General features: G+C 41.7%; 1 protein-coding gene across 1 annotated transcript in view; it reads right to left on the reverse strand.

Annotated features, from left to right (window-relative positions):
* EDAR (ectodysplasin A receptor) overlaps positions 1-20,721 on the reverse strand; it is a 74,116-nt gene that overhangs the window by 17,068 nt on the left and 36,327 nt on the right. The window contains exons 2-5 of the mRNA XM_072350198.1: positions 12,273-12,341; positions 11,464-11,586; positions 10,063-10,244; positions 6,217-6,302 (exon numbers count right to left, since the gene is read on the reverse strand). Coding sequence (XP_072206299.1) covers positions 6,217-6,302; positions 10,063-10,244; positions 11,464-11,586; positions 12,273-12,323 — 442 coding nt within the window. The 5' untranslated portion in view covers positions 12,324-12,341. The remainder of the gene's footprint in view (positions 1-6,216; positions 6,303-10,062; positions 10,245-11,463; positions 11,587-12,272; positions 12,342-20,721) is intronic.

Consider the following 20,721-nt stretch of genomic DNA (forward strand, 5'->3'; position numbering starts at 1 on the left):
GCAGATTCTTCAGTTAGTTTAGATAGTTATTAAATCAGGAAGAGCGAGAAGCAAACAAATTCCCTAGTTTGAATCTTATAAAACTTGTGCTAACCCTAACCCTAATTCCTACAGGCTTTAGTTTCAGATCTGGTCATTCTCACTGTAAGGAGCCACTACTGTTCAGATACCTAAAAAGACATACTTTATACTCTCATGCTCTGTAATGTTTTTAACTTTTGTTTTTCTCTTTCGCTTTTGTGCTGGGGCAGAGAAAAGTGCTGATGATGTGGCCTTAGTCTGATAATTTATTCACTGTTTTCTTTAGGATTTACTGAGAGCTTTAATTGTATGGTGCTGGTATTTGAAGGTAGATGTGTAAGGGGACAGCAAATTTGTGAGAGGGGATGGCCCACAGTCCTCAGAGTTTTTGGGTGAGCTGCAATGGGATCAGGTGCCCTCCTCTGTGATACCCAGTGATACCTGGGCTCAGCTTTCCTGGCAGCTCAAGAAAGTAAAGTCCAAAGAATCATAGAATCACAAGGTTGGAAAGGACCTACAAGATCATCTAGTCCAACCGTCCTCTCTTTACCATACTTGATTCTCAGATCTTTTCCTTGGATGGTTTATGGCTGAGGCTGGCCAATTTTGTCCCAATATTAGGTTCCTCTCCTAATATAGACAAGCCCTGAGGGAATGAGCATAAGGCCGCACCACCAGTGAACAATAAAGCACTGCCTTCAATGTTTCTCCTGTTCCACATGTAAAGAGGAATGGGGTGTTCAGAGATCAAACGACTCAAAAAGGAAAAAAAAAATAAAAAGGAAAAAAAAAAAAGGAAAGTTTGTTAGCTCCAGCTAACAAGCATATTCATTTGTAAGCCTAATTTGAAACAGAAGGAAAGTCTCCCGATGTTGATCATATTACAAAAGGACAAAACTGGCAAGAAAGGAAAATTAGTGATATTTCAAAGAATGGAGGGTTAAAACAAAAACCTATGAAATAATTATTTTTCACTCAGGCAAGTGTTTTTGACATTAGGCTTGTTTGTGTTAAACATTTCAATTAAGGAGGCTGAGTCTCAACCTTAAGCACGTGGGTATGGAAGCAACCCCTGAGGAGTGCTTATTGCACGGAGCCCTCAGCCTGTTAGTAACTTGTTCGGTCTCATCTGCTCAGCTGGTTTTGAAGTCCTAACGATGCAACAGTAGATACCATCTTTTACGTTTCCAGGTGCCATTCACTCTCTGGTAGTTCAAAAATAACTTGACTACATTTCCCCTTTTTTATTTTGCTTAGCCATTACAAGTGTTAGACTTACTGAAAACCTTGCACAGGTTGATTATTGCAACTGTTTTCATGTCTATGGCCAGGAAAAATAACAATATGCTTTGTACACACGCACGCAAGAAAACATAGAGAAAGAAAACCCTCAATCACTTGCTGAAATTCCCTACATCAATAACTTGAGTGGATAAGTGTTTACATATTTGTCATAATTGGCTAATAATGACTTCAAAATATACTGTCCAAGATTTTCTAGCAGTGTTTGGTTTTGTTTTCCTCCATCACTTTTGAACTTAAATGGCAAATATCAAAGTTTGAACAGAAGAGCACTTAACACACATAAACTGGCTGAGAACTGCAGCTGCTCAAAGATAACATCTCTTCCAGCAGCAGATGTGCCTCTGCCAGAGAAAACTCCATGTAGGTTAAACTCTTCTGTCTTTTGCGTATCCTTTTACATTGGATGAAAGCAAAAAAATAACCAACAATTCTGCATATTCAGAGGCCTCAAGTGACTCCAGTTCCAAAACTGCTGACAGCAAATCTAGCACCATTAACTGTGGGAAGCCACATCTTAAAGTGGTTTGGTGCTCACTACCTGCAATACATCATACTCCAATTTGCAAAGGAAATCTGCATCCAGTAGCTGCTTCCCTCACTCTCTGCAGAGCTGCTAGTTGTCGCAGAGGTATCACATCCCAGCTCAGTGTCAGCATGGGTCACTGATGGCTCACAATGTCCTTCACACACTGCTGAAGGCCTCGCTTCTTTGATATTTTAGCATTGTGCTCCTTTGTGCCTAGTACAGCTGGATCAAGGCTTGTACACAGTAGACATGAGAGCCCAAAGTCTTACAGGGGCATTTCACAGTGCACAAGACATGAAAAATGGAAATCTTTATGGAGATGCTGACTCATTTCAGAAGACAAACTCTTTTCCACATAAGAAAAAGCCTTCCTGCTGCACAGCAGACATCATTTTACACACATAAGCACACCCTTTGTGCCCTACCAGCACTTTTCCCACAAGCCACCACTAAAACCTGACATTCTTTACAGAGCACAGAGGGTTACTGTGTTTATCTTTCAGTCCAGAGTGAGATTTTCGGCACTGCATTCTGGCGATATGGTTATCGTGATTAAATCTGACTTCTACATGTCTCCCTCTCCTCCCACTCTGATCCATGCTACTTTTTCCAGCTCAGGTCCCTTGAGAAGAAAATAATAAAAGCGACACAAGCCCTCCATGGAATTACTTTCTTATTTCCCATACCCACTACACTCATATTTCCAGATGTTGGGACATGGGGTGTTCATCTTGTTTCCTGAGCCATTTCAGGGTTTATTGACTGTTCAGGAGATGAAAGTTGCACAGCAGGCTCTAGGAGTTGAAAGCTGTTTGTTTACCCTTTGATCAAAACCAAATATTTTTCTACCAGGTAGAATGTACGGTGAGGTGAGATCTTTGAGGTTTCCCTGCAGCAGCACACATACCCAGCTTAGTTCTTGCTTTGGCCCTGTGTAAAAGGGACACTAAGCTGTTCCCAGCCAGGTATTTTTCCAGCTAAGGAGAACACCACTGCCTTTCAACTCAGTCTCAAACCTAAAGAATGCGTAAAATGGGATTTCTTTGCCCTAATTTTTGTATCTAGAAGTAAAGTATTAAAGCCAGGGCTTGTCACACCTGGCTTCCCACTCTGAAGTAATTTGCTACCCTTGATTCCTTGTAAAACTTTGGGCCACCTCTCTCCAATTACATGAGAGCATTTGGAGAAAAGACAGTTCTGAGGAGCAGCACTCTGGCAAAGTTTCCAAGATGGAAGTTCCTGAAGGCTGTTCAATGCTACTTTGAAGTCTCAGTAAAGTCCTCCATCATGACAGAGGGAGAAGCAATGACCACCAACAGGCAGAAGTTCTTCTGAGTATAGGAGCCATTCATATCAGAGAGCTGACATTACCCTTCATGCGACAAAAATGGCATGTTTGCTTTAGGGCTACATGCTCAGAGTGCAGCAGTTAGGTTAGTTTGGAATTTGCAAACCTGAAAAAATAATGGAGTTGTGCAACATGATAACTTTTCTCTGACAGGTATAATTTGATGGTAGTGAAGCATGTGCTAAATAAGGTTTTTATATATATATATATATATGTATATATATATATATGTAAAGTCTTTTGCTAACATCAGATTTTATGCTGCCTGCACAACAGTGAAAAATTCCTATAGTGAGGTTGATATTTACCAGTTATTGTCTGCGAGCCGGGAAGGCACCACTACAAACAACATACAGAAGTTTAGACATGATAAACCAAGTAATCTGATCTCAGTGATTTGAGAGATTTGGATTTATAAAACCTTTCTGGTCTATTCAACAACTGTAATCAAATGGCTAGATTCATGGACCTGATTAAAATGGTAATATTTACTAGTGCCAGGACTAACGTTTTCTACATTAGTATTCAGCCAGTTTGTAGGCTGTGTAAATTACTCCCAAAGATAAAATATTTATTCTTGTGTTGGTCAAGTTAAAAATGCTAGTGGTTAATCAGTTGTATAATTCACATTTCCCTTGCAAATACAAGCACATTATATATAGTATTTGCCAAACACTCCCTAAAAGGCAGAGATTTGTGTTTTGAATTGAGCAGTAGCTGTAAGACTTTCAGGTAGCTCCATGCCAGATAAGTAAGCTACAATATGTTTATACTAATAAAGATCCATTTCAGCATGTGCTTAAGACGGAGTATTGGAGCTTAAGAAATGATTCATCTCAAATTAATCCTACTATCTCATGTCATCTTCTGTTTTGGAAACAAAGCAAATCTGTGGTAAAATGTGCATGGCTATACTGGCTGGTGGCATCCCAAGGAACTGCTGAGATGAATACCCCACATCTTGAAGCAAGACTTGGCATGCTGGAAGGGCAATTTCATTGAATCATAGAATGGTTTGGATTGGAAGAGACCTTTAAGATCACCTAGTTCCAACCCTCCTGCTCTTGGCAGGGACAATTCCCTCTAGACCAGATTGCTCAAAGCCCCATCCAGCCTGGCCTTGAATGCTTCCACGGGGCAGGGGGGCATCCACAGTCTTACTGGACAACCTGTTCCAGTGTCTCACCACCTTCACAGTAAAGAATTTGATTCCTAATATCTAGTCTACATCTACCCTCTTTCAGTTTAAAGCCATTTCCCCTTGTCACTGCATGCCTTTATAAGAAGTCCCTCCCCAGCTTTCCTGTAATACTCCTTCAGTACTACTAGAAGGTTGCTATAAGGTCCCCCTGGAGCCTTCTCTAGGTTGAAGAGCCCCAGCTCTCTCCATCTTCTTGTTTGCAAAGTATCACTGACCACCTGTTAATCAAGTCAGTCTGCAGAGCTCAACTGGCTTGGGTACCATCAGCAGCAATAGCACTGTTAGGCTCTTGGCTAGCAGTGGGTGTGACAAAATACTCACTGACAGAGCAGCCAGACTGCACATGCACGCAGAAGATGTGTCTGCATACTTTCCTCTTATCGCATGCCCTCATTTCCCACTGAGACTCTTAGCCTTGCATTTCCTCTTACCTCTCCACCTTCCTCCCTCTCCTCACACCAGGGTTCTCCCCAGCACTCTTGCCTTGCTTCCTAGGACAGACCTTATCTCAAAAGAACCACAGTCTCCCTTCCCTTGCCCACTCCTGCTCTCTGGAGCAGAAGCACAGGTTTTGGAACCAAGTGGGGTCCTGCAGTCAGGCAGGGAAAGGTGACAGACAGCCAAGCAGTCACATGGCATACACATGGGTTGGAGAATGCCTCCCCTGGACTGCCACCCTAGGGTTCTCTGCAAGATGATATAATAATATATATATAACATATATATAATATATAATCCAAGCTCCTGCACTTTAGGAAAAGTAGTAGATGTTAATAGCCCATCCTCCTCCTTTAAAGTGGCTGGCAGGTTACCAACCATACACAGTTCAGCAGCATCTGAACTAGCTAATTGCTATTTGTGTACACAACTAAATCTTCAGGGAGCTTTGTGTCAACCACTGCTTTCAAATCAAGTAGGCAAAGTGCTGCAATTCCTTTTCATGGCAAAGACTTAATGGGATTTTCTTTTTACATGTAGCGGGTTTCTCTGGAGGACAGCCTGTTTTTGTCTTTTTTTATTTTTCAATTTTTATTTAATTTATTATTATCATTATTCTCCTGATCTACTCCAGATTCTCGAAGGGAGCATCCAAGTCATTTGCTCATTCAGAGGGAACTTCATTTGTCCTTTTCTTTTTCTCAGTTTCTTAATGCTTCAAAGGAGAAAGCAGTCTTCTTGGGGATCTACATCTGCATCAGAGTGCTACTGCAGGCTGTCTTTCCTCTCCCTGGCCTGAGGATGTCAGCTGTTGCACACACGAATAGGAACTGCCAGGATGTCATACACACTTACATCCATCTTTTTTCAATCAGCAAACTATGGGTTCTTTTGTCAATGAAATCCCCAGATTTACTCTCTTATCAGTGCTGACTATCACACTCCAGCACCAGTCCCTGTGTCATCCTGAAACCAAAGGATGTAAAAAGGTGTGATGCATTTTTACTGGCATCTATGAATCTGTCCATGTTTTTTTCATAGTTGAATTAAAGCTGAATTCGAAAAATAACAGTTTTGTGATGTCCTGCTCCTACTTGGTTAAATAACCATAATAAGGCCTGCATGGGATGTCTTAATAGATGAAAGCTGGAGCATAACTGAACAATAGCAGGTCCTAAAATCAAAGGTTCTGATCTCTCCCCAAATGTTCAGCATTTGCTTCCTTAGTTGGCAAGGTTAGTTGGAAGCAGAAATTGCTTTACTCGAGACTGAGTTATTGTTTGAACATAATAATCATTGCTGAAAGACTTCATATTGAGCTCACAGATGATCCAAGGCAAAACCAGATGAAATGCACAGAAATTGATGAGCACTTACATTCTTTGGTGTTAGGAGGTGCCAGCAAGCATGAGTAGCAAACCATTCCGTATATGTTTCGAGGTCTGTTTTCCAGCATGTAGTAACTGAAGGGCAAGATGAGGCAAAACAGTGTAAATTAATATACTGCAACCGAGCACGGTTCAGCAGCAACCAATTATACTGAGATAAAATCATTTAAAAAAAAAAAAAAAACAAAACACTTTTATAAGCAATTTGATGCAAAGATAATTTTTTTTTTTTTAAACTGCCTGAATAGAGACAGTGTTTCTCCCTTCTACCCCTAAGAGGCAATTAATCAACCATCAAGCCTACACGACAAGAAGGTATCATTGCCTAAAACAACATTATTCTCCTTGCTGCGTTCAGCATACAGCATACCCTGAAATAAGACTTTTCAGAAGAAGAGAACATTTTTGAAGCAGGGGTTTTTCAGGCAAGACCATCAGTTGGATACGGTTGTCTGATTTTCTTCTCAAGCATCATAAGAATAATCTCAGTAACAGAGCCAAATCTAAATAGCAAATGCAGGAAAACACTACCCTTACAGGGGCAGATTAGGATTTACAACCATTTGTGTTTTTTTGAAGCTCCATGCTGTACAGTACATAAGTAAGCCCTTGATTGTGGAGTTACAGCATGATGAAAAACTTTTCATGGTTTGAACAGGGCTGCCACTAAAGTTAGTCTTGGCAACTGGTTCTACAAGAACTGGATCCACATACAACCTAATGAGTAAAATACATCAAAATCATACGCAGTGGATATGCTTCTACAGATATCTTGCTAAATTTTAGTGAAGAAATGAATAGTCACAATCTATTCTATATAGATAAGAAGTCAGCATCATAAACACTAAGTAATGATCTTCTGCTCTTATGTTGTCTATGTATGTGCAGAATGTTTTTTTCTGGAAAATTTATGCGTTAGAAAATTACTGCTGAAACTGTCCATCAAAATCAGTTGGGTATTGATGAATGACCCAGTCTATAAATAGGATATACATGAAATGAAGTACATTGAGTCATAGGACAGAGGATGGTGCTTGGAGATAACTAAAAGAACACACAAGCTGAACACAGATCCTCTTTTTGTTGTTGTTGTTTTTATTTTGCTGGCATTGAAAAAATTCACCCTCGCTCTTCCCTTTGGCTCACGTGCTCCATCTGCCACTCTGCCCTTCTCTCAAGAGAAGAACATTATCTTTTGTCTTTTGTGGGGGTCTGCATAACATTAGGCTACAAAGCAGTTAATAAATAAGCAGTAAATGGCTGCCAAACCACACACACAAAAAAAAAGAGTAGCGGGCCAAAGATACATATAAATCTATAAAGAAAAATACAGGACAGTCAGGATCCACAACCTAATAGCCACAGTGGTTAAGGGAAGATAAACAGCCCTTCTGACAGTTAATTAAAACAAGCTGTTGGAATATTTCTTGGTTTTCACCACAATGCAGAGTGCTAGAGGACTGCAAAGAAAACTGAAGAGGATGTTTATGGGCAAGCAACTGTTCTCCTATGTGAGTAGGAAGTTCTGCAGTTGCAAATATTAATGGTTCACCTCTGAGAGTATTGATAAGAGACATGCTTCTGGCTATGCACAAATATTAGAAGTAACGCTGGAAGTGTCTGATCTCTTTATGTCACTAACTATGGAGGACAAGTAGACCAATGACAAAATCACTAATTTTCCTGGTGCTATTCTTGCACTACAAAACCCATTATCTCTCTTTCCTTAGCACTTTTCAGGCTGAGATTTTGAAGTGCTAGAGGGAAAATGCAAAGGTGAAGGCTGGAATGAAAAATGGGTGTGTTCTCCTGCTTAACACTGTGGTAGTTTAACTTGGACTGATCGTGGTGGTGCCAAGTCACACTTGGAGACTTGATCCCAAAAGAAGAATCTAGAGCATCATGTCTAGCTCTTCTTCCTGCAAGGACCAGGGCACCTGGGAACAAGACAGTGGGACAATCTGCAGAAAGTTAAAAAGAGGTGGCAAGCACATAGGTGGAAGCATCAGCTGCCTCACCCAAAACTTCATGGAGAGCTTTTATTCCATTCGAAATTCTCTGGCTAAACACCTAACTGGTCACACCATTGACAGAAGGGAATCCAAGCTGTAACTAGTTCTCTCACTCTTTACACTATCATGGTTGAAGTGCTTTGGGATAGGAGAATAAGTGGAAGCTTGCAGTGTCCCAGGAGGTTGGGTCTAAGTATCTCCAGAGATCTGAACTTTGGTTTTGAGGACTACAGTTTTGGAACTAAGCCTTTACATTCTCCCTGTGTGCTCATCTTTTCCTTAGGCTGCTTTGCTCAGCTGGTGACAAATAGCAAAGGGATGAGATGCCCACAGACAGAGACTGCAGTATGAGGGATGTTGTGTGAGGAAAGCCTGCAGCATATTACAAAAGCACAGTCCTCTTAAAATGTAGACCTTAATTTTTCACTGCCTGTGTCTTAGAGGCTCCTTGAAGACCAGAGCCCAGGTGAGGGAGCACTCTGCTCACTGCCACTTATCCAGGTGATGCTTGGTCTTTCCCTGTACCACTGGGGCAATGGCAAAGACTAGCCAGCCAGTACTGCCTACCAGCTCTTATGCTCTGTGTTTCCCCACCATAACACAGATGGAACTTCTGGGCTCTCCAAGTCACATCAAGAAGGCTCCAGGCCATGTTTCAGCCCATAGTTAATTTATCTTCAGAATTTCACCTCTTTGAACTCAGAATGAGTGCTTGTTTCTCCTTAACTGCTGGCCATGCTATACCATCCCAGGAGCTGCACACAGCCAGATTCCAGCCCAATTTCTGGTACAGGTTACACCTGTGCAAACACAATGTTTTCAGATTACTCCCCAAGTACCAGCTGTGCAAGCTGATTATTTTCAGCCAGCACCCCACTCCCACCTGGGTGACCTCATTAGTCCTGACAAAACTGCTGCAAAATAGCAACTGTGGCCACTATTTAACTTTCTTGTTCTTTATGATGTATGAGGGGAAGTCAAGAGAGAGTTCTTTGAAAATCACATCATCAGTTTGCTTGGCTGGCAGTTAGACAAGCCCTTCTTTTTATTTGTAAACTGTGAAAATTTCACACAGACTTGCTGATATAATAAACCTGGAGTCTTGCAGTGCCTCTTTAGCAGTTTCCTGTGCTATAAACTATGCTGTGTTTGCAAACTGCACAAAAGCGAATGCTGGGAATAGGTGCACCTCTAAGCTAAAGATGCGTGCAAGCAGAAATTGAAAAGGTAAAGTAAGGTGAGTTTTGTACGATAGAATATTAATTTAACTTACAAAAAAAGAAGAAAAAAGTTGCAAAAGCAAATTCATCTTTGGGTTTGCAGACTTTAAAAGGAAATATAATCAATAATACATTAGTAGCATATCTGATGTAGAAAACTGCTTTTTTACAATTGCTATCAAAATTACACTGAGCTTAATGGGCCTTTGAAAAGATGGACTTAATAAAACAGTACCTATTTTAGCTCTTTCAGTGAGTCCTGAACCTTGTTTTTACTCTGTATAACAGCACACGCACCACATTAGCAGCTCCTTAGAACCCCTTCTCTCTGTTGACTAAACATGATCCTGGGAGACTAGCATTGCCTTGGTGAACCTCCTCCTAACAGCTATGTGAGCTAATGCTGTCAGCTACTGACAAATTTGCCAGCTGGTCATGTTTGGAGAGGAGATATTTTATGTTTCCAAGCACAGACTTTTAGCACCAGCACTACAGGGAATGCAGGGCATCTTTGTGGAGCTCATCTGTAGGATGAGATTTTGATGTTAAAGGGACATTTTGCAGCTCTTTGGACAGAGCAAAGATCTGTGGTTGAATCCTTACCCTGGTAGACAAGGCCCACACTCTGCATCATTCTCTTGATCACCTGGTGTCAGGACAGTGGCTCGAAAAAATCCCTCGCAGTCTTTGTGTCTCCTGCATATCTGGTAACCTCCTCTAGAAAATTTCTCTGACGGGCAGGGAATGCAGCCATAGTCCTCATCTTTGGTGCCATACCCACATGTCTGCAACAATACAAAGTCATTATAAAACAGGCTTGTGCTGTATAGTGGCTCGTAGGAAAAGTGAATGTAACATCTGGCATGATGTGACATCAAGCTCTTTAATGTCTGTCTTTGGAAGGTTAGGAAACTATATAATGTAATACTCTGTGTCCTGGAGGGGGAACAAGAAAACTGGAGTATCGTACTCCTTAAAAGTGACCCCCTTGGCCCATTTAAATCATGTTGCAGTCTTGAAAGTGAGTTTCAGCTGCTGTTCACATAAAGAGCAAACTGTAATTGGAGAGCAGTGAAGAAAATTACAGGGGAAGCAGTGTCAGCAGGGATACTGGTGATCTTGTTTTCATGACAGGTGAGGCCACAAGGGCCACCAGAAAAAGCAAGGTTTGCATGGGGTTTGGTAACCTCTGAGCACACATGTGCTGGATGAACATCGTGTTTAGATTAAATAAAACTGGCATGAAGTGGTTATTATTCAAACATCCTTGATCAGAACTACCAACTGTGTGAAATACTTGCAATGGGATGTTTATCCCATTAAAACCAAACAGGATTTCAGTAATTTATTTTTTAATATGCAACAATTATCTGCTATAAATCAAATGGTTACTTAGGAACCATAATTTAAAATGTGGCAGAAGCTTCCAAGTTCCTCTAGTGCCAAAATATCTTAGCGGGAGAGCAAAATTAAATTCTCTGTGTGGGGGCCAGCGAGCATGCCAGAGTAACCTATTTATCACACAATGCTAGAACGGCACTGTCAGATTCTAAATAGCTGGTGAGATGAGAATGTACTGGCAGAGAATGCGTGTGAAGCTTTATGTTACAATACTTTTAAGTCAATGAATTTTAACAGCCAGGGCCTGGGATTTGGCCTATGGATGTATATGGGTGCATGGGGCCATGCTCCCACAGCAACCTTGTACACAAGTGCTCCCATGTCAGGAAGGTGTGGCCTCAGTGGCACATTGCTCAAGAATCTGTTTCTTTCTTTGTTTTCTCTCATATCAAAGCATCACCACCGTGTAACAGAACATTTGTTTTTAGGCAGAACTAATTGCATTTTCCGTCCTAAAACTTCCCACCAGCTTGCTAAGTATGGGAGTGTCTTGTGCTGCAGACCAAGTACATCTTGAGTCCTCTTGGTCACCCCACAAAAGTCACATCTGGTGCTCAACATGTGTCCCCGAACCAACAGAGTGAACCGAGATGCTAAAGTTACCATGTACGGCTCTTCACCCGGCTCACATTTGGGGCAATCTTGGCACATGCCAGTGGTTTGGTTGTAGTATTCATTCTCACCGCAGTTGGAGTATTCAGCACTGGCAGAGTACACCAAGGAAACCTGCACCAGAGACATTGGGGTGTTAGTGTCAGTGCTACCACCCCCCTCCTGCACACTTTGTCCCCACCCCTTGTCTAGTCACTACAGTAGGGCTGGCATTGTACCACAAAACATCCTTAAACCTATCTGAGATGGAGGAGGTTATGGATTTCAGATGAATGACCTTTGTGCCTGTTATCACAGCTGCTCCTCAAAATACTGAAAGCTGTGGTTCCCAATCTGTTAATTCTCCTGTTACCTAGCACAGTAAATGCATAAATTTATGCCCTTACCCCTCACAATATTAATGAGTGTTCAAGAATATAACTACAAAGGACAACCATAACAACCTGAGATAATGAGCTGCCTCAATCACAGCACGGCTGTGTTTCATGTGACACATCAGCCTGGTGGGTCAGAGCAGATGTCCTTTGTACTTCTGTTCCATTTTAGGTCCTTCTCCTCCACCCTCCTCCTCAGTGACCTCTCCCACGTTGGGAAATAGACATTTAGACAGATGTTCCAGTCTAAGCAGCACTGAAGGAGATGCTTGAGAGCTGCTTAGACTGGATACCAATTATTGTGTCAAAGTCTAGCACTCAGTCACCTGTAGATGTGACTTGGCAATTTATAGATGCTTGCAAAGACTCAAATGGCCCCCATTATCTCCATGCACTGGAAATACCTACAAGCATGTAGATACCTACCACCAGAAAAGGGAACACGTGAGTCCATTTACGTTCACCCAGGTGAGCCATGTTCTCTTGATATTTTACCTAAAAAGATAGAATTGGTAATTGTTTATGAGTAGTATTAAATATGTGCATATGTTGCCAAAATAAGAACAGTAGGACTCATCATCAAAACACGGGTAATATGGGAGCAATGCCCAGATTTATACACAGATCTAAAGAAAAAGGGGGGAGATGTGCACGTGCACTCCCACACGCACTGCGCATCTGCCTTTCTGAGAAAGCATGAAGCAGTCTGGTCTTGCAGCCTTCATAAAAATCGGTCAGAGATGAAGAGTGTGCCCTGAATTTTGGCACTTCTTGGGCTTAATGAGAAATCCTTCTGTGGAGGGAAGGAGAGCTGCACCCTGACCACTAAATAAAAGAGGGCTAGGGGGCAGTAGAAAACCCTGGCTTGTGTCCTTGAGCCCACTAGGTCAAGTTTGTCTAGGAAAGGTCCAGATGAAGCATCAAAAAGGAGAGCCAAGGAGTGAAATGATGGTCATCATCACAAGTAGGTGTAACACCAGGGCTACACCTTCACTGCTGGCACCCATGGACCTGATGGGAAAGCCCAGAGCTGCCTTCAGCAGCAAGCCTTGGTTATGTTTCATTCCTGATAGGCAGGCTGTTGATATAAGAGGTTAAACTCAAGGAGGAAGCTAAACTCTGTATTTTAAGTGCTATTACAATGGCTGGAGAAAAATAAAGGCTGTGATTTCTTGTAAACACACGTGCTAATTTCTTTCATTTCTTCAAATTCAGTTCTATGAATAACTTTGAATAAGAGCTAATGTTACATATTCATGTACTGGGTTTCGTTCTAAGGGATAAAATTCGACAGGAAAAAGAGGCACAAGTTGTTTTGTATGATACAACATATTAAATGGTATTGTTAGAGTGCATACTATGCCTTAGGGATTTTACAGCTTCAAACTGCAAACGTTTGCAGCACTTTTAGTCCTTATAGATATGAGCTGCTCTTTAAATTTGCCCAGTCTCAGATGCTGCAAGGTTTTAGGCTCTCAGAAGAAGAGTACAATTACTGTTTTGTGCCACACTTCAGCACATGATCTATGTTAGAGCAGCACTTCAGTGTTCAAGATAGCCACTAACATTTACACTTTTAAACACTAAATGGATTAAGTAAAGTTGTATCGTGCCAGCATCAAGCTGGGAACTTGCTTTATATGTTCCTTCTAGCAATTGGGCTAGCTGAGACAGGTAACTGGGTGGGTGGGTGGACAAACTGAGTTATGAGTGTATTTTTTTCTGCAGGAAATTGCACTTTGAAACCTAGAAACAAAAGAGAATCAGAGATAAATTGTCCTAAATCTGGAGGTGAGAGATGGGAAACAGTCATGCCATTGCATGAACTGTCAAACACTTCAGTTGGACAAAGGCTTTTGCTATGACAGTATAGTTACTTGGAAAAGTTCCAGGGACATTATCTTCACACATATATCTGTGAAACTGAATCCTCATTATAAAACAGCTTGTTCAACTTCAGCTATGAATATTATCAAGGCTGTTTCCACAGTGGCATTGCGAAGTCATCACATTTATTATAAATTGAGTATGGACCCAAATTTTCACTAGGGAAGCCTGAATATTCAACATCACACTGAAAACGTGTTTTACAGCAAAAACATGCTTCACTGGCTTTCGAAGCACCCAGATGTTTACTGTTTGAGGTACTTATATGCAATCATAGCCAGATTTGAAAAATGGAAATGAAGAAGTCTAGCCTATTAATGTACAGTACAAGCTTCTCCATCCATTTGGTATTTATTTACACAAAATGTTGAAAGTGTCAAGTTATACATACATACATACAATATTTTTCTCTTTCTATATAAATATACATGTGGGGGTGCGTTTTGTGTGTAAATATAAATGTTTTCCTTGCATTCTGTTATACACATCAATACGTCAAACATATGGCAAATAGATTTTATCTGTAAAAATCAGAACAATTCAAAGTGCTGAATATGGCCAGGTAAGAGCACAAGGGGAGATTTCTTTTCCCCATTTTGGAAAAACTAAATGTTAAATTTAATTATTCACCCGCATATTCAAATATGCTGCCATAAAATTGTGTTACTTTCTAATTTGTGAGTACATGTGTTGTTTTTTATTAATGCATACTTCATTTTCACAGTGCACAGGAGTGGGGAAAAGCAGATGTAGGAGGTTTCTGGCAGTAGGGATGTAGGTAGCTCCTTAGTTGGAATGATACCTGCTGGTATCTACCAAGACATGCTAGGCAGCACCTAGGCTCACTTTCAATTTTCAAGCATTTTTATTTACACCCACGCTATATGATCTATCACACATTAATCTCGTCTGCACTACGAGGGATTTTCTAAGGATAAGATCAATTTTGTTTCTAGCTGACATATGTGGAAACATGCAGACCTTGGACAATCAGTCTGTATCTGACAAGAAGATAGGATAGGCTGAGGTGAATGGGATGAGGTTCAACAAGGCCAAGTGCCGGGTCCTGCACTTTGGCCACAATAACCCCATGCAGCGCTATAGGCTTGGGCTGAGTGGCTGGATGAATATGAAGAGGAAAGGAACCTAGGGGTGTCTTATGAGGAGCGGCTGAGTGGCTGGGATTGCTCAGTCTGGAGAAGGGGAGGCTCAGGGGAGACCTCATTGCACTCTACATCTTCCTGAACGAAGGTTCTGATGAGGAGGACTTAGGACTTTGGCCTCTTCTCCCAGACAACAAACAGGGCCCAAGGAAATGGCCACAAGTTGTACCAAAGGAGGTTCAGATTAGACATAAGGAAAAACTTTTTCTCCCAGAGAGTGGTCAGGCACTGGAATGGCTGCCCAGGGAGGTGGTGAAGTAACCATCCCTGGCAGTGTTCAAGAGGCGTCTGGATGAGGAGCTACAAGATATAGTTTAGTGGCTTGTGGTAGCAATGGTAATGGGAGGATGGTTGGACTAGATGATCTTGTAGGTCCTTTCCAACCTTGTGATTCTATGATTCTTCATTGTTGGTACTGAAGCGTGTGTAGGAAATCCAGATTAAAACATGTACCGGTGCACAGAAATCATTTTGCAAATCCTTTCTGGCCCTCCACCACACATGATTTTTGGGAAAGCTTTATGCAGTTTTGTCCCTACAAATTCAATCCTTCTTCAAGTGCATGTAAATATCAGATAAAGCAATGCATCAGTGGAAGCATTATCATCAGCATAAGAACACTTCATTATAAAAATCAAGAATTAACCAGCGTGGAGCAATGTCAGCCTTCCTGTTTAGACTAACACAAATGATGGTCCCATAGAATGGCAAGCAGTGATCAACAGAAAGGAGCTGGAAGTGTATTTTTAGAGGGATCACACAATAGCTCCTAAGCAATATGGGAATTCCAGCAGCTCAGCCAGCGAGCCCTTCGTACATCCTGAATCATGCCTTGGCTGAGGACAAGCGGGTGTCTGGAGAGGAGGTGTAAAACACAGGCTTGGGTCTTTGCGGATCAGGTGTGCAACACAGCAAGTCTCAGCTTGACTAGAGGGGGTTGCTAATTACAGCCATATTTGCCTTTCAGGGCATATTCGTTAATAACTGTTAGAAATACGCACAGAGGCTGACAGGAAAAGGAAGACTATTTTGCCAGTGGCAACCACAGTAAGAGGTGCTAGAGACTCGCTGTCTCAGCTTCTCTCCAGGATACTGTGAGGGACAGGTTTGGCCTGGGGGAATAGGAAAAGAGCCGCCTGGGTCCCTGTCACTCAAGTATTTCTCTTCCCAGATGAAAGGTCCTTCTGTACAGTCTTTGCGGCATCTTAACCATGGACTGGCAGGTACACATAAATAGATAAATATATACATATGTCCTCAGGCAGAAAATGCTTGGTTCATGCTGTCTGAAGGCAAAAAAACCCAGTATTCACTGTAGTCAGCCTTTGAATTTAATTTACTTAGATAATTAGATAGTACTGCTACTATGTTTACAGTATCCATGAGCAAATGGAGTGAATAAGTAGAATACGCAAACAGTGAGGTTACAGTAGTTGGTGGTCTAAGCTAAACAGCTTTCAATAAATGTCCTTAACTGTTATTTTAGTTCTGCGGCTTCTGTATTAACACAGCATAAAAACTAATTTCCTGTCATCTAGATTTTTTGTTTGTTTGTTTAAAGAGAAACTGGTGAAAAAAGGAGAAGAAGCCCATGGATCAAGGTACAGATATCTGTGATTTACGCTGCAGAGAAGGGGTTTTTTGGTGTTTCTGTATTTCTTTAATTTCATCACTAGTGTAGATACACTTCAAGGATGCAAATCTTGACTTCACAAGAAGAAAGGCACAACAGCTGTCTCAGAGAGCTTCACCATTTTGATATTTCTGTACACAGACAGACATATTCTGGGCAGGAGAACAAGAGAGGAAGTTTTGTAAAATAAAAGCAGGGTAGATCATTATGAACTTCACAGGTGCCACCAAAAAATTCTGTGCCTGTTTGAGTTCCCAAGGTTTATGAGAGGAACCTCGTGAACCGCCTTCTTGCAGATTATCACAGTTTCTCGCATGTGCGTGGTAGATAATCTTTGTCTGCTCCAACGCTGCTAAATCCTTCTTAGCTGAGATAAGCATATAATCCTCACTGCAGGGCCTCATCAGTTTCAGAGTTCAGCAGCAGAGTTCAGTTTGGCCCCGGCCTCGCAAAAACAAAGATGTGGTTTGAATTTTCCTTTCAGAAAGAGGCATCTCGGAACGCATCACTGAATGACAATGATGGCAGTGCGAGCTTGGAGAGAGAATAAACTTAGAAAACTATAAGCAAATGAAAACACAGAGACTATGAAGAAAACTATTGTGTAGCCTTGGTTACAGTTTGTATTATTGTGAGCACCAGAAAAAAACAACAAAAACAGTGCACAGAACAATGATGCATTTGCAGGATAAGATGAACTACGCACTTTCCAGTATCTACTTTATATTCACTTTGACCTTATAAATACACTTTAAGAATTACCTCAGAGAAAGATACAACTCTGTCCTTCCTTTTACCTGAAACATCAAAAAGAAGCTACAAGAGCTCAAGCTACACATACCTCTTTAATTACCTCTGTGATCTGGTACCTCCATCAGAAAAATAATTAACTCCTTGGGCATAGCAACAAGACTTTTTCCTGTGGGAGTTGTGTTGACTACAGGGGACATCAGAGATTCCTTAATTTGCCAATGGGGACAATGCACGCTGAAGATGTGGGGGCTATTAAGACTAATAAAGAGCTATCTGTCTCCTCACAGACTGGCTTATCTGGAAACTACATCTGGAAGTCTGTACCCAAAGCTGTTTTCTCATCTTACACATACATACATGTTGGTTCTCGTGTAGGCAGGCCATCAGCTTTCTGAAAATGTTCTCAGGAAGAAAAATGAAAGAATAAAAGATATGACGCAGGAAAAGAAAACAAACACAAAAGAAAGAAAGAAAGGCCTCCCCTTACATTTTTTTATATGCAGCTTGTCTACTTGTAGAAATGGGGGCACCAATTAGGTGCAAGCATCCCCAGCCCACTTCAGAGGTGCTACCTCTAGGAAGTCTGGTGTCTTGGTGGGGAAGTGACAGAGCAAGGATAAGGTCCTTAAAATTTCTGGATGCATAGGCAGCTACTGCAGCTCTCCTATCAGTGCTATTTTATGCACAAAAATGGTCATGAGGGCAAAAATGTGAGCAGACTTGCACTTTCTCCATGTCAAAAGGCTGCCTTGACCCTTAGGCTAAGTCATGTGATCTCTTTTGTTTTCTATAATTAAATAATAATAATAATAATAATCTGGGATTTGTTCTAACACACAATTACAAAAATAAAAATAAAAATAAAAAATAAAAAAACCCAGCAACCTCATGTCTGTAATAGAGAAAAAAACCTTGACTTCTTTTGGCCAGCCCCCATGAGGATTTTCCCCAGCAGGAGAGGCTTCCTTTCAACCTTCCCCAAACCAAAATGTTTCGAAGAAGGTTTTCATAAAGACTTCTCTTTTATTTTGAGCCTCTCCTAATGCCTGCCAGGAAGTGTTACAGCACATTCTTCCCAGCTTGCTCACTTCCTTGCTCAGTTGGATTTGGTGGGCCATCTCGTACAAAAGACCAGCAGTGGGCAGGGGGAGTGTTGCCTCATGGACTCAAACTAGCTCACAGCTGCCAGAGGGCACTGGAGTTTTTCACAGGAAGAGACACAAGACAGACCTAGATGAACTGTAAATGAGCATATCAGACTTCTTGATCAAACAACCCCCGTGCAAGAATTAACAAGGAACTGCACTCATACTCTGCTGTGTAAAACCAGGGCCGCATCAGGTTGTGCTTCTCACAGGACTTGGCTTTGCCTGAGGAACAGAATGCTCACTTTTAGTACTGCACTTCCAGGGGTGAGCTGAACTTTAGATTCAGAAACTCTCCTTAATTCCTGAGACACGTGCTACCTCCCATTTGGAGCAGAAAATCAGCAGCCTATTAGGAAAATACAAACCACTGAAGCAATGATGATGTTTTTCTAACATCTTTTCCCTTTTATAGGGCTTTACACTTTCTAGATGACAGATAACATAATGAGAGCAGTCTGAGCTTTGGCTTGCATTATAAAGATCAACAAGGATCTTTGCTTCTGTTCTTCAGGGTCCAGTCCTGTGAACTGCTGAGCACTTTCAAGCCTGATGGTATTTAAAAAGCAGATAAGTTTTAGAGTTTTTAGAAGAAATGGATATCCTTTATAGACTATAATTGTTGATTGACAGAATAGAGGTAGAGAAATTTAGAAATACTTTACTGGAAGAAATTGAGTTGAAAACCTACAGTGACCATCAACGGAATTCACAGAAAACGTAAATAGCACAGAAACCCTACAGTGACCATCAATAAATCATGTCTGTTCCTAGCTCTGCAGTACATTTGCATTTCTTAGCTAAAAGCCAGAAAAACTGTTAAGGGAGCTCAAACCACAGTTGTTTTTATTTTCCATGGTTTGCATGAAAACATCTGAACTGCTGCGTCCCAGATGGACGTGGAATAGCAGCAGTTGGCTCTTCAAGGGGTGAGCCTCCCAGGAACAGGTTACCACACGCAAAAGGATGTCACCAGGATGGTCCTAGCCACCAACTTCTTGCCCGTGCAAGTGCATTAAGCAACACTGGAGCCTCTTGTTTTCAACAGGCTTCCATCTAGCAGACAAAGGGATATATTTACTGCCAGCAAGCATTATTTTTTGTATTATTCTCCTTTTTACATAACTGTGTTTGAAGGGGATTTATTGCTCTTGCAGACTGAAGGCTGGCCACATATAAATTCAGAGTTATATCCCAAGTTTCCTGGGCCACCATTGTCATGTCATTGGGAAAAGCAGGGAAAGGAAGCAGGCCTGGGGGAGCTCTTAGATGAGAGAAGGGCCCACACAGGCAGCAAGGCCACAAGGGTGCCTGAAGGGCATGGTGGCTGGGGGCATTGCTCTGGGTGGTGGTGCTCAAAGAGGTGTCCCTGTGAGCTTCATCCATCCACTCAGCTCATGGGCGTGGGTCCCACCTGTGGGGACAGAGAGGGGATGCAGCCTTAAGGCAAGAACGTGGCTCCCAGTGCAAGGCAGGAGGGAGGAACGTGCTGGAGCAGCCAAAGCCCGGCGTCTGTGGGTAGTTATGAGCTGAGGCATGCTGAGGCTGTTGGCTGCACCCACCAGTGAGCTTACCCAAGGAGGGAACACCACTATGTCTTAACTGCAGCCCAAGTCACAGCCCATTCCACACTCGTGCCCACATAAACTGCCTGCTTACAGGCATATTTCTGTACACAAAGACTTCTATTTTACACCCACACACTCTTCAAATGCTGGCTGCCCCTCAGATCAGATGAAGGCCTGGTGGAGACAAACCTTTCTGCTTCACAGAGGCACAGTTAGAAAGTGAAGAACATGAGAAAATGGCTTTCTTTGCTGCAATACTTTCTCTATTGACTTGATAGTCGTAAAATCTCTTTACAAGTTCTCTGAGGCCCTCATTTTTATTTTTATTTTTATTTTTATTTTTAAATGAAGGTGTTTACATTCCTAATTAAGAACCACGTTAAGCCTAGTGGTACCTTATCTGATAAACCCGTTACTAAGCTATGTCAAGCTGAGCCTTTCAAGGGAGCAAGCTGGTTTTAAAAACTGGTTGTCCTCTGGGCTGGAAATGTGCATCCAAGAGTCTGCAATTAACTTGGGTTAATTACAAAATACCAGAAATGTAATAGTGTATTTAAAAATACATCACAGGTGTTAATGACCTTTTTTTTTGTTGTTTTTCCCCCCTTTTTCTCCCCCTGCCCTGCAGGAGCTTACAGGATGTCACTGCCTTCCCAGTTAACATACCCCCCAACTCCACAGGTGTTAAACACTGTTTTCTCTCATGTGGTGGGACTGATTAGCATA

The sequence above is a fragment of the Excalfactoria chinensis genome, chromosome 1 (assembly GCF_039878825.1).
Source record: "Excalfactoria chinensis isolate bCotChi1 chromosome 1, bCotChi1.hap2, whole genome shotgun sequence".
Taxonomy (NCBI): Eukaryota; Metazoa; Chordata; class Aves; order Galliformes; family Phasianidae; genus Excalfactoria; species Excalfactoria chinensis.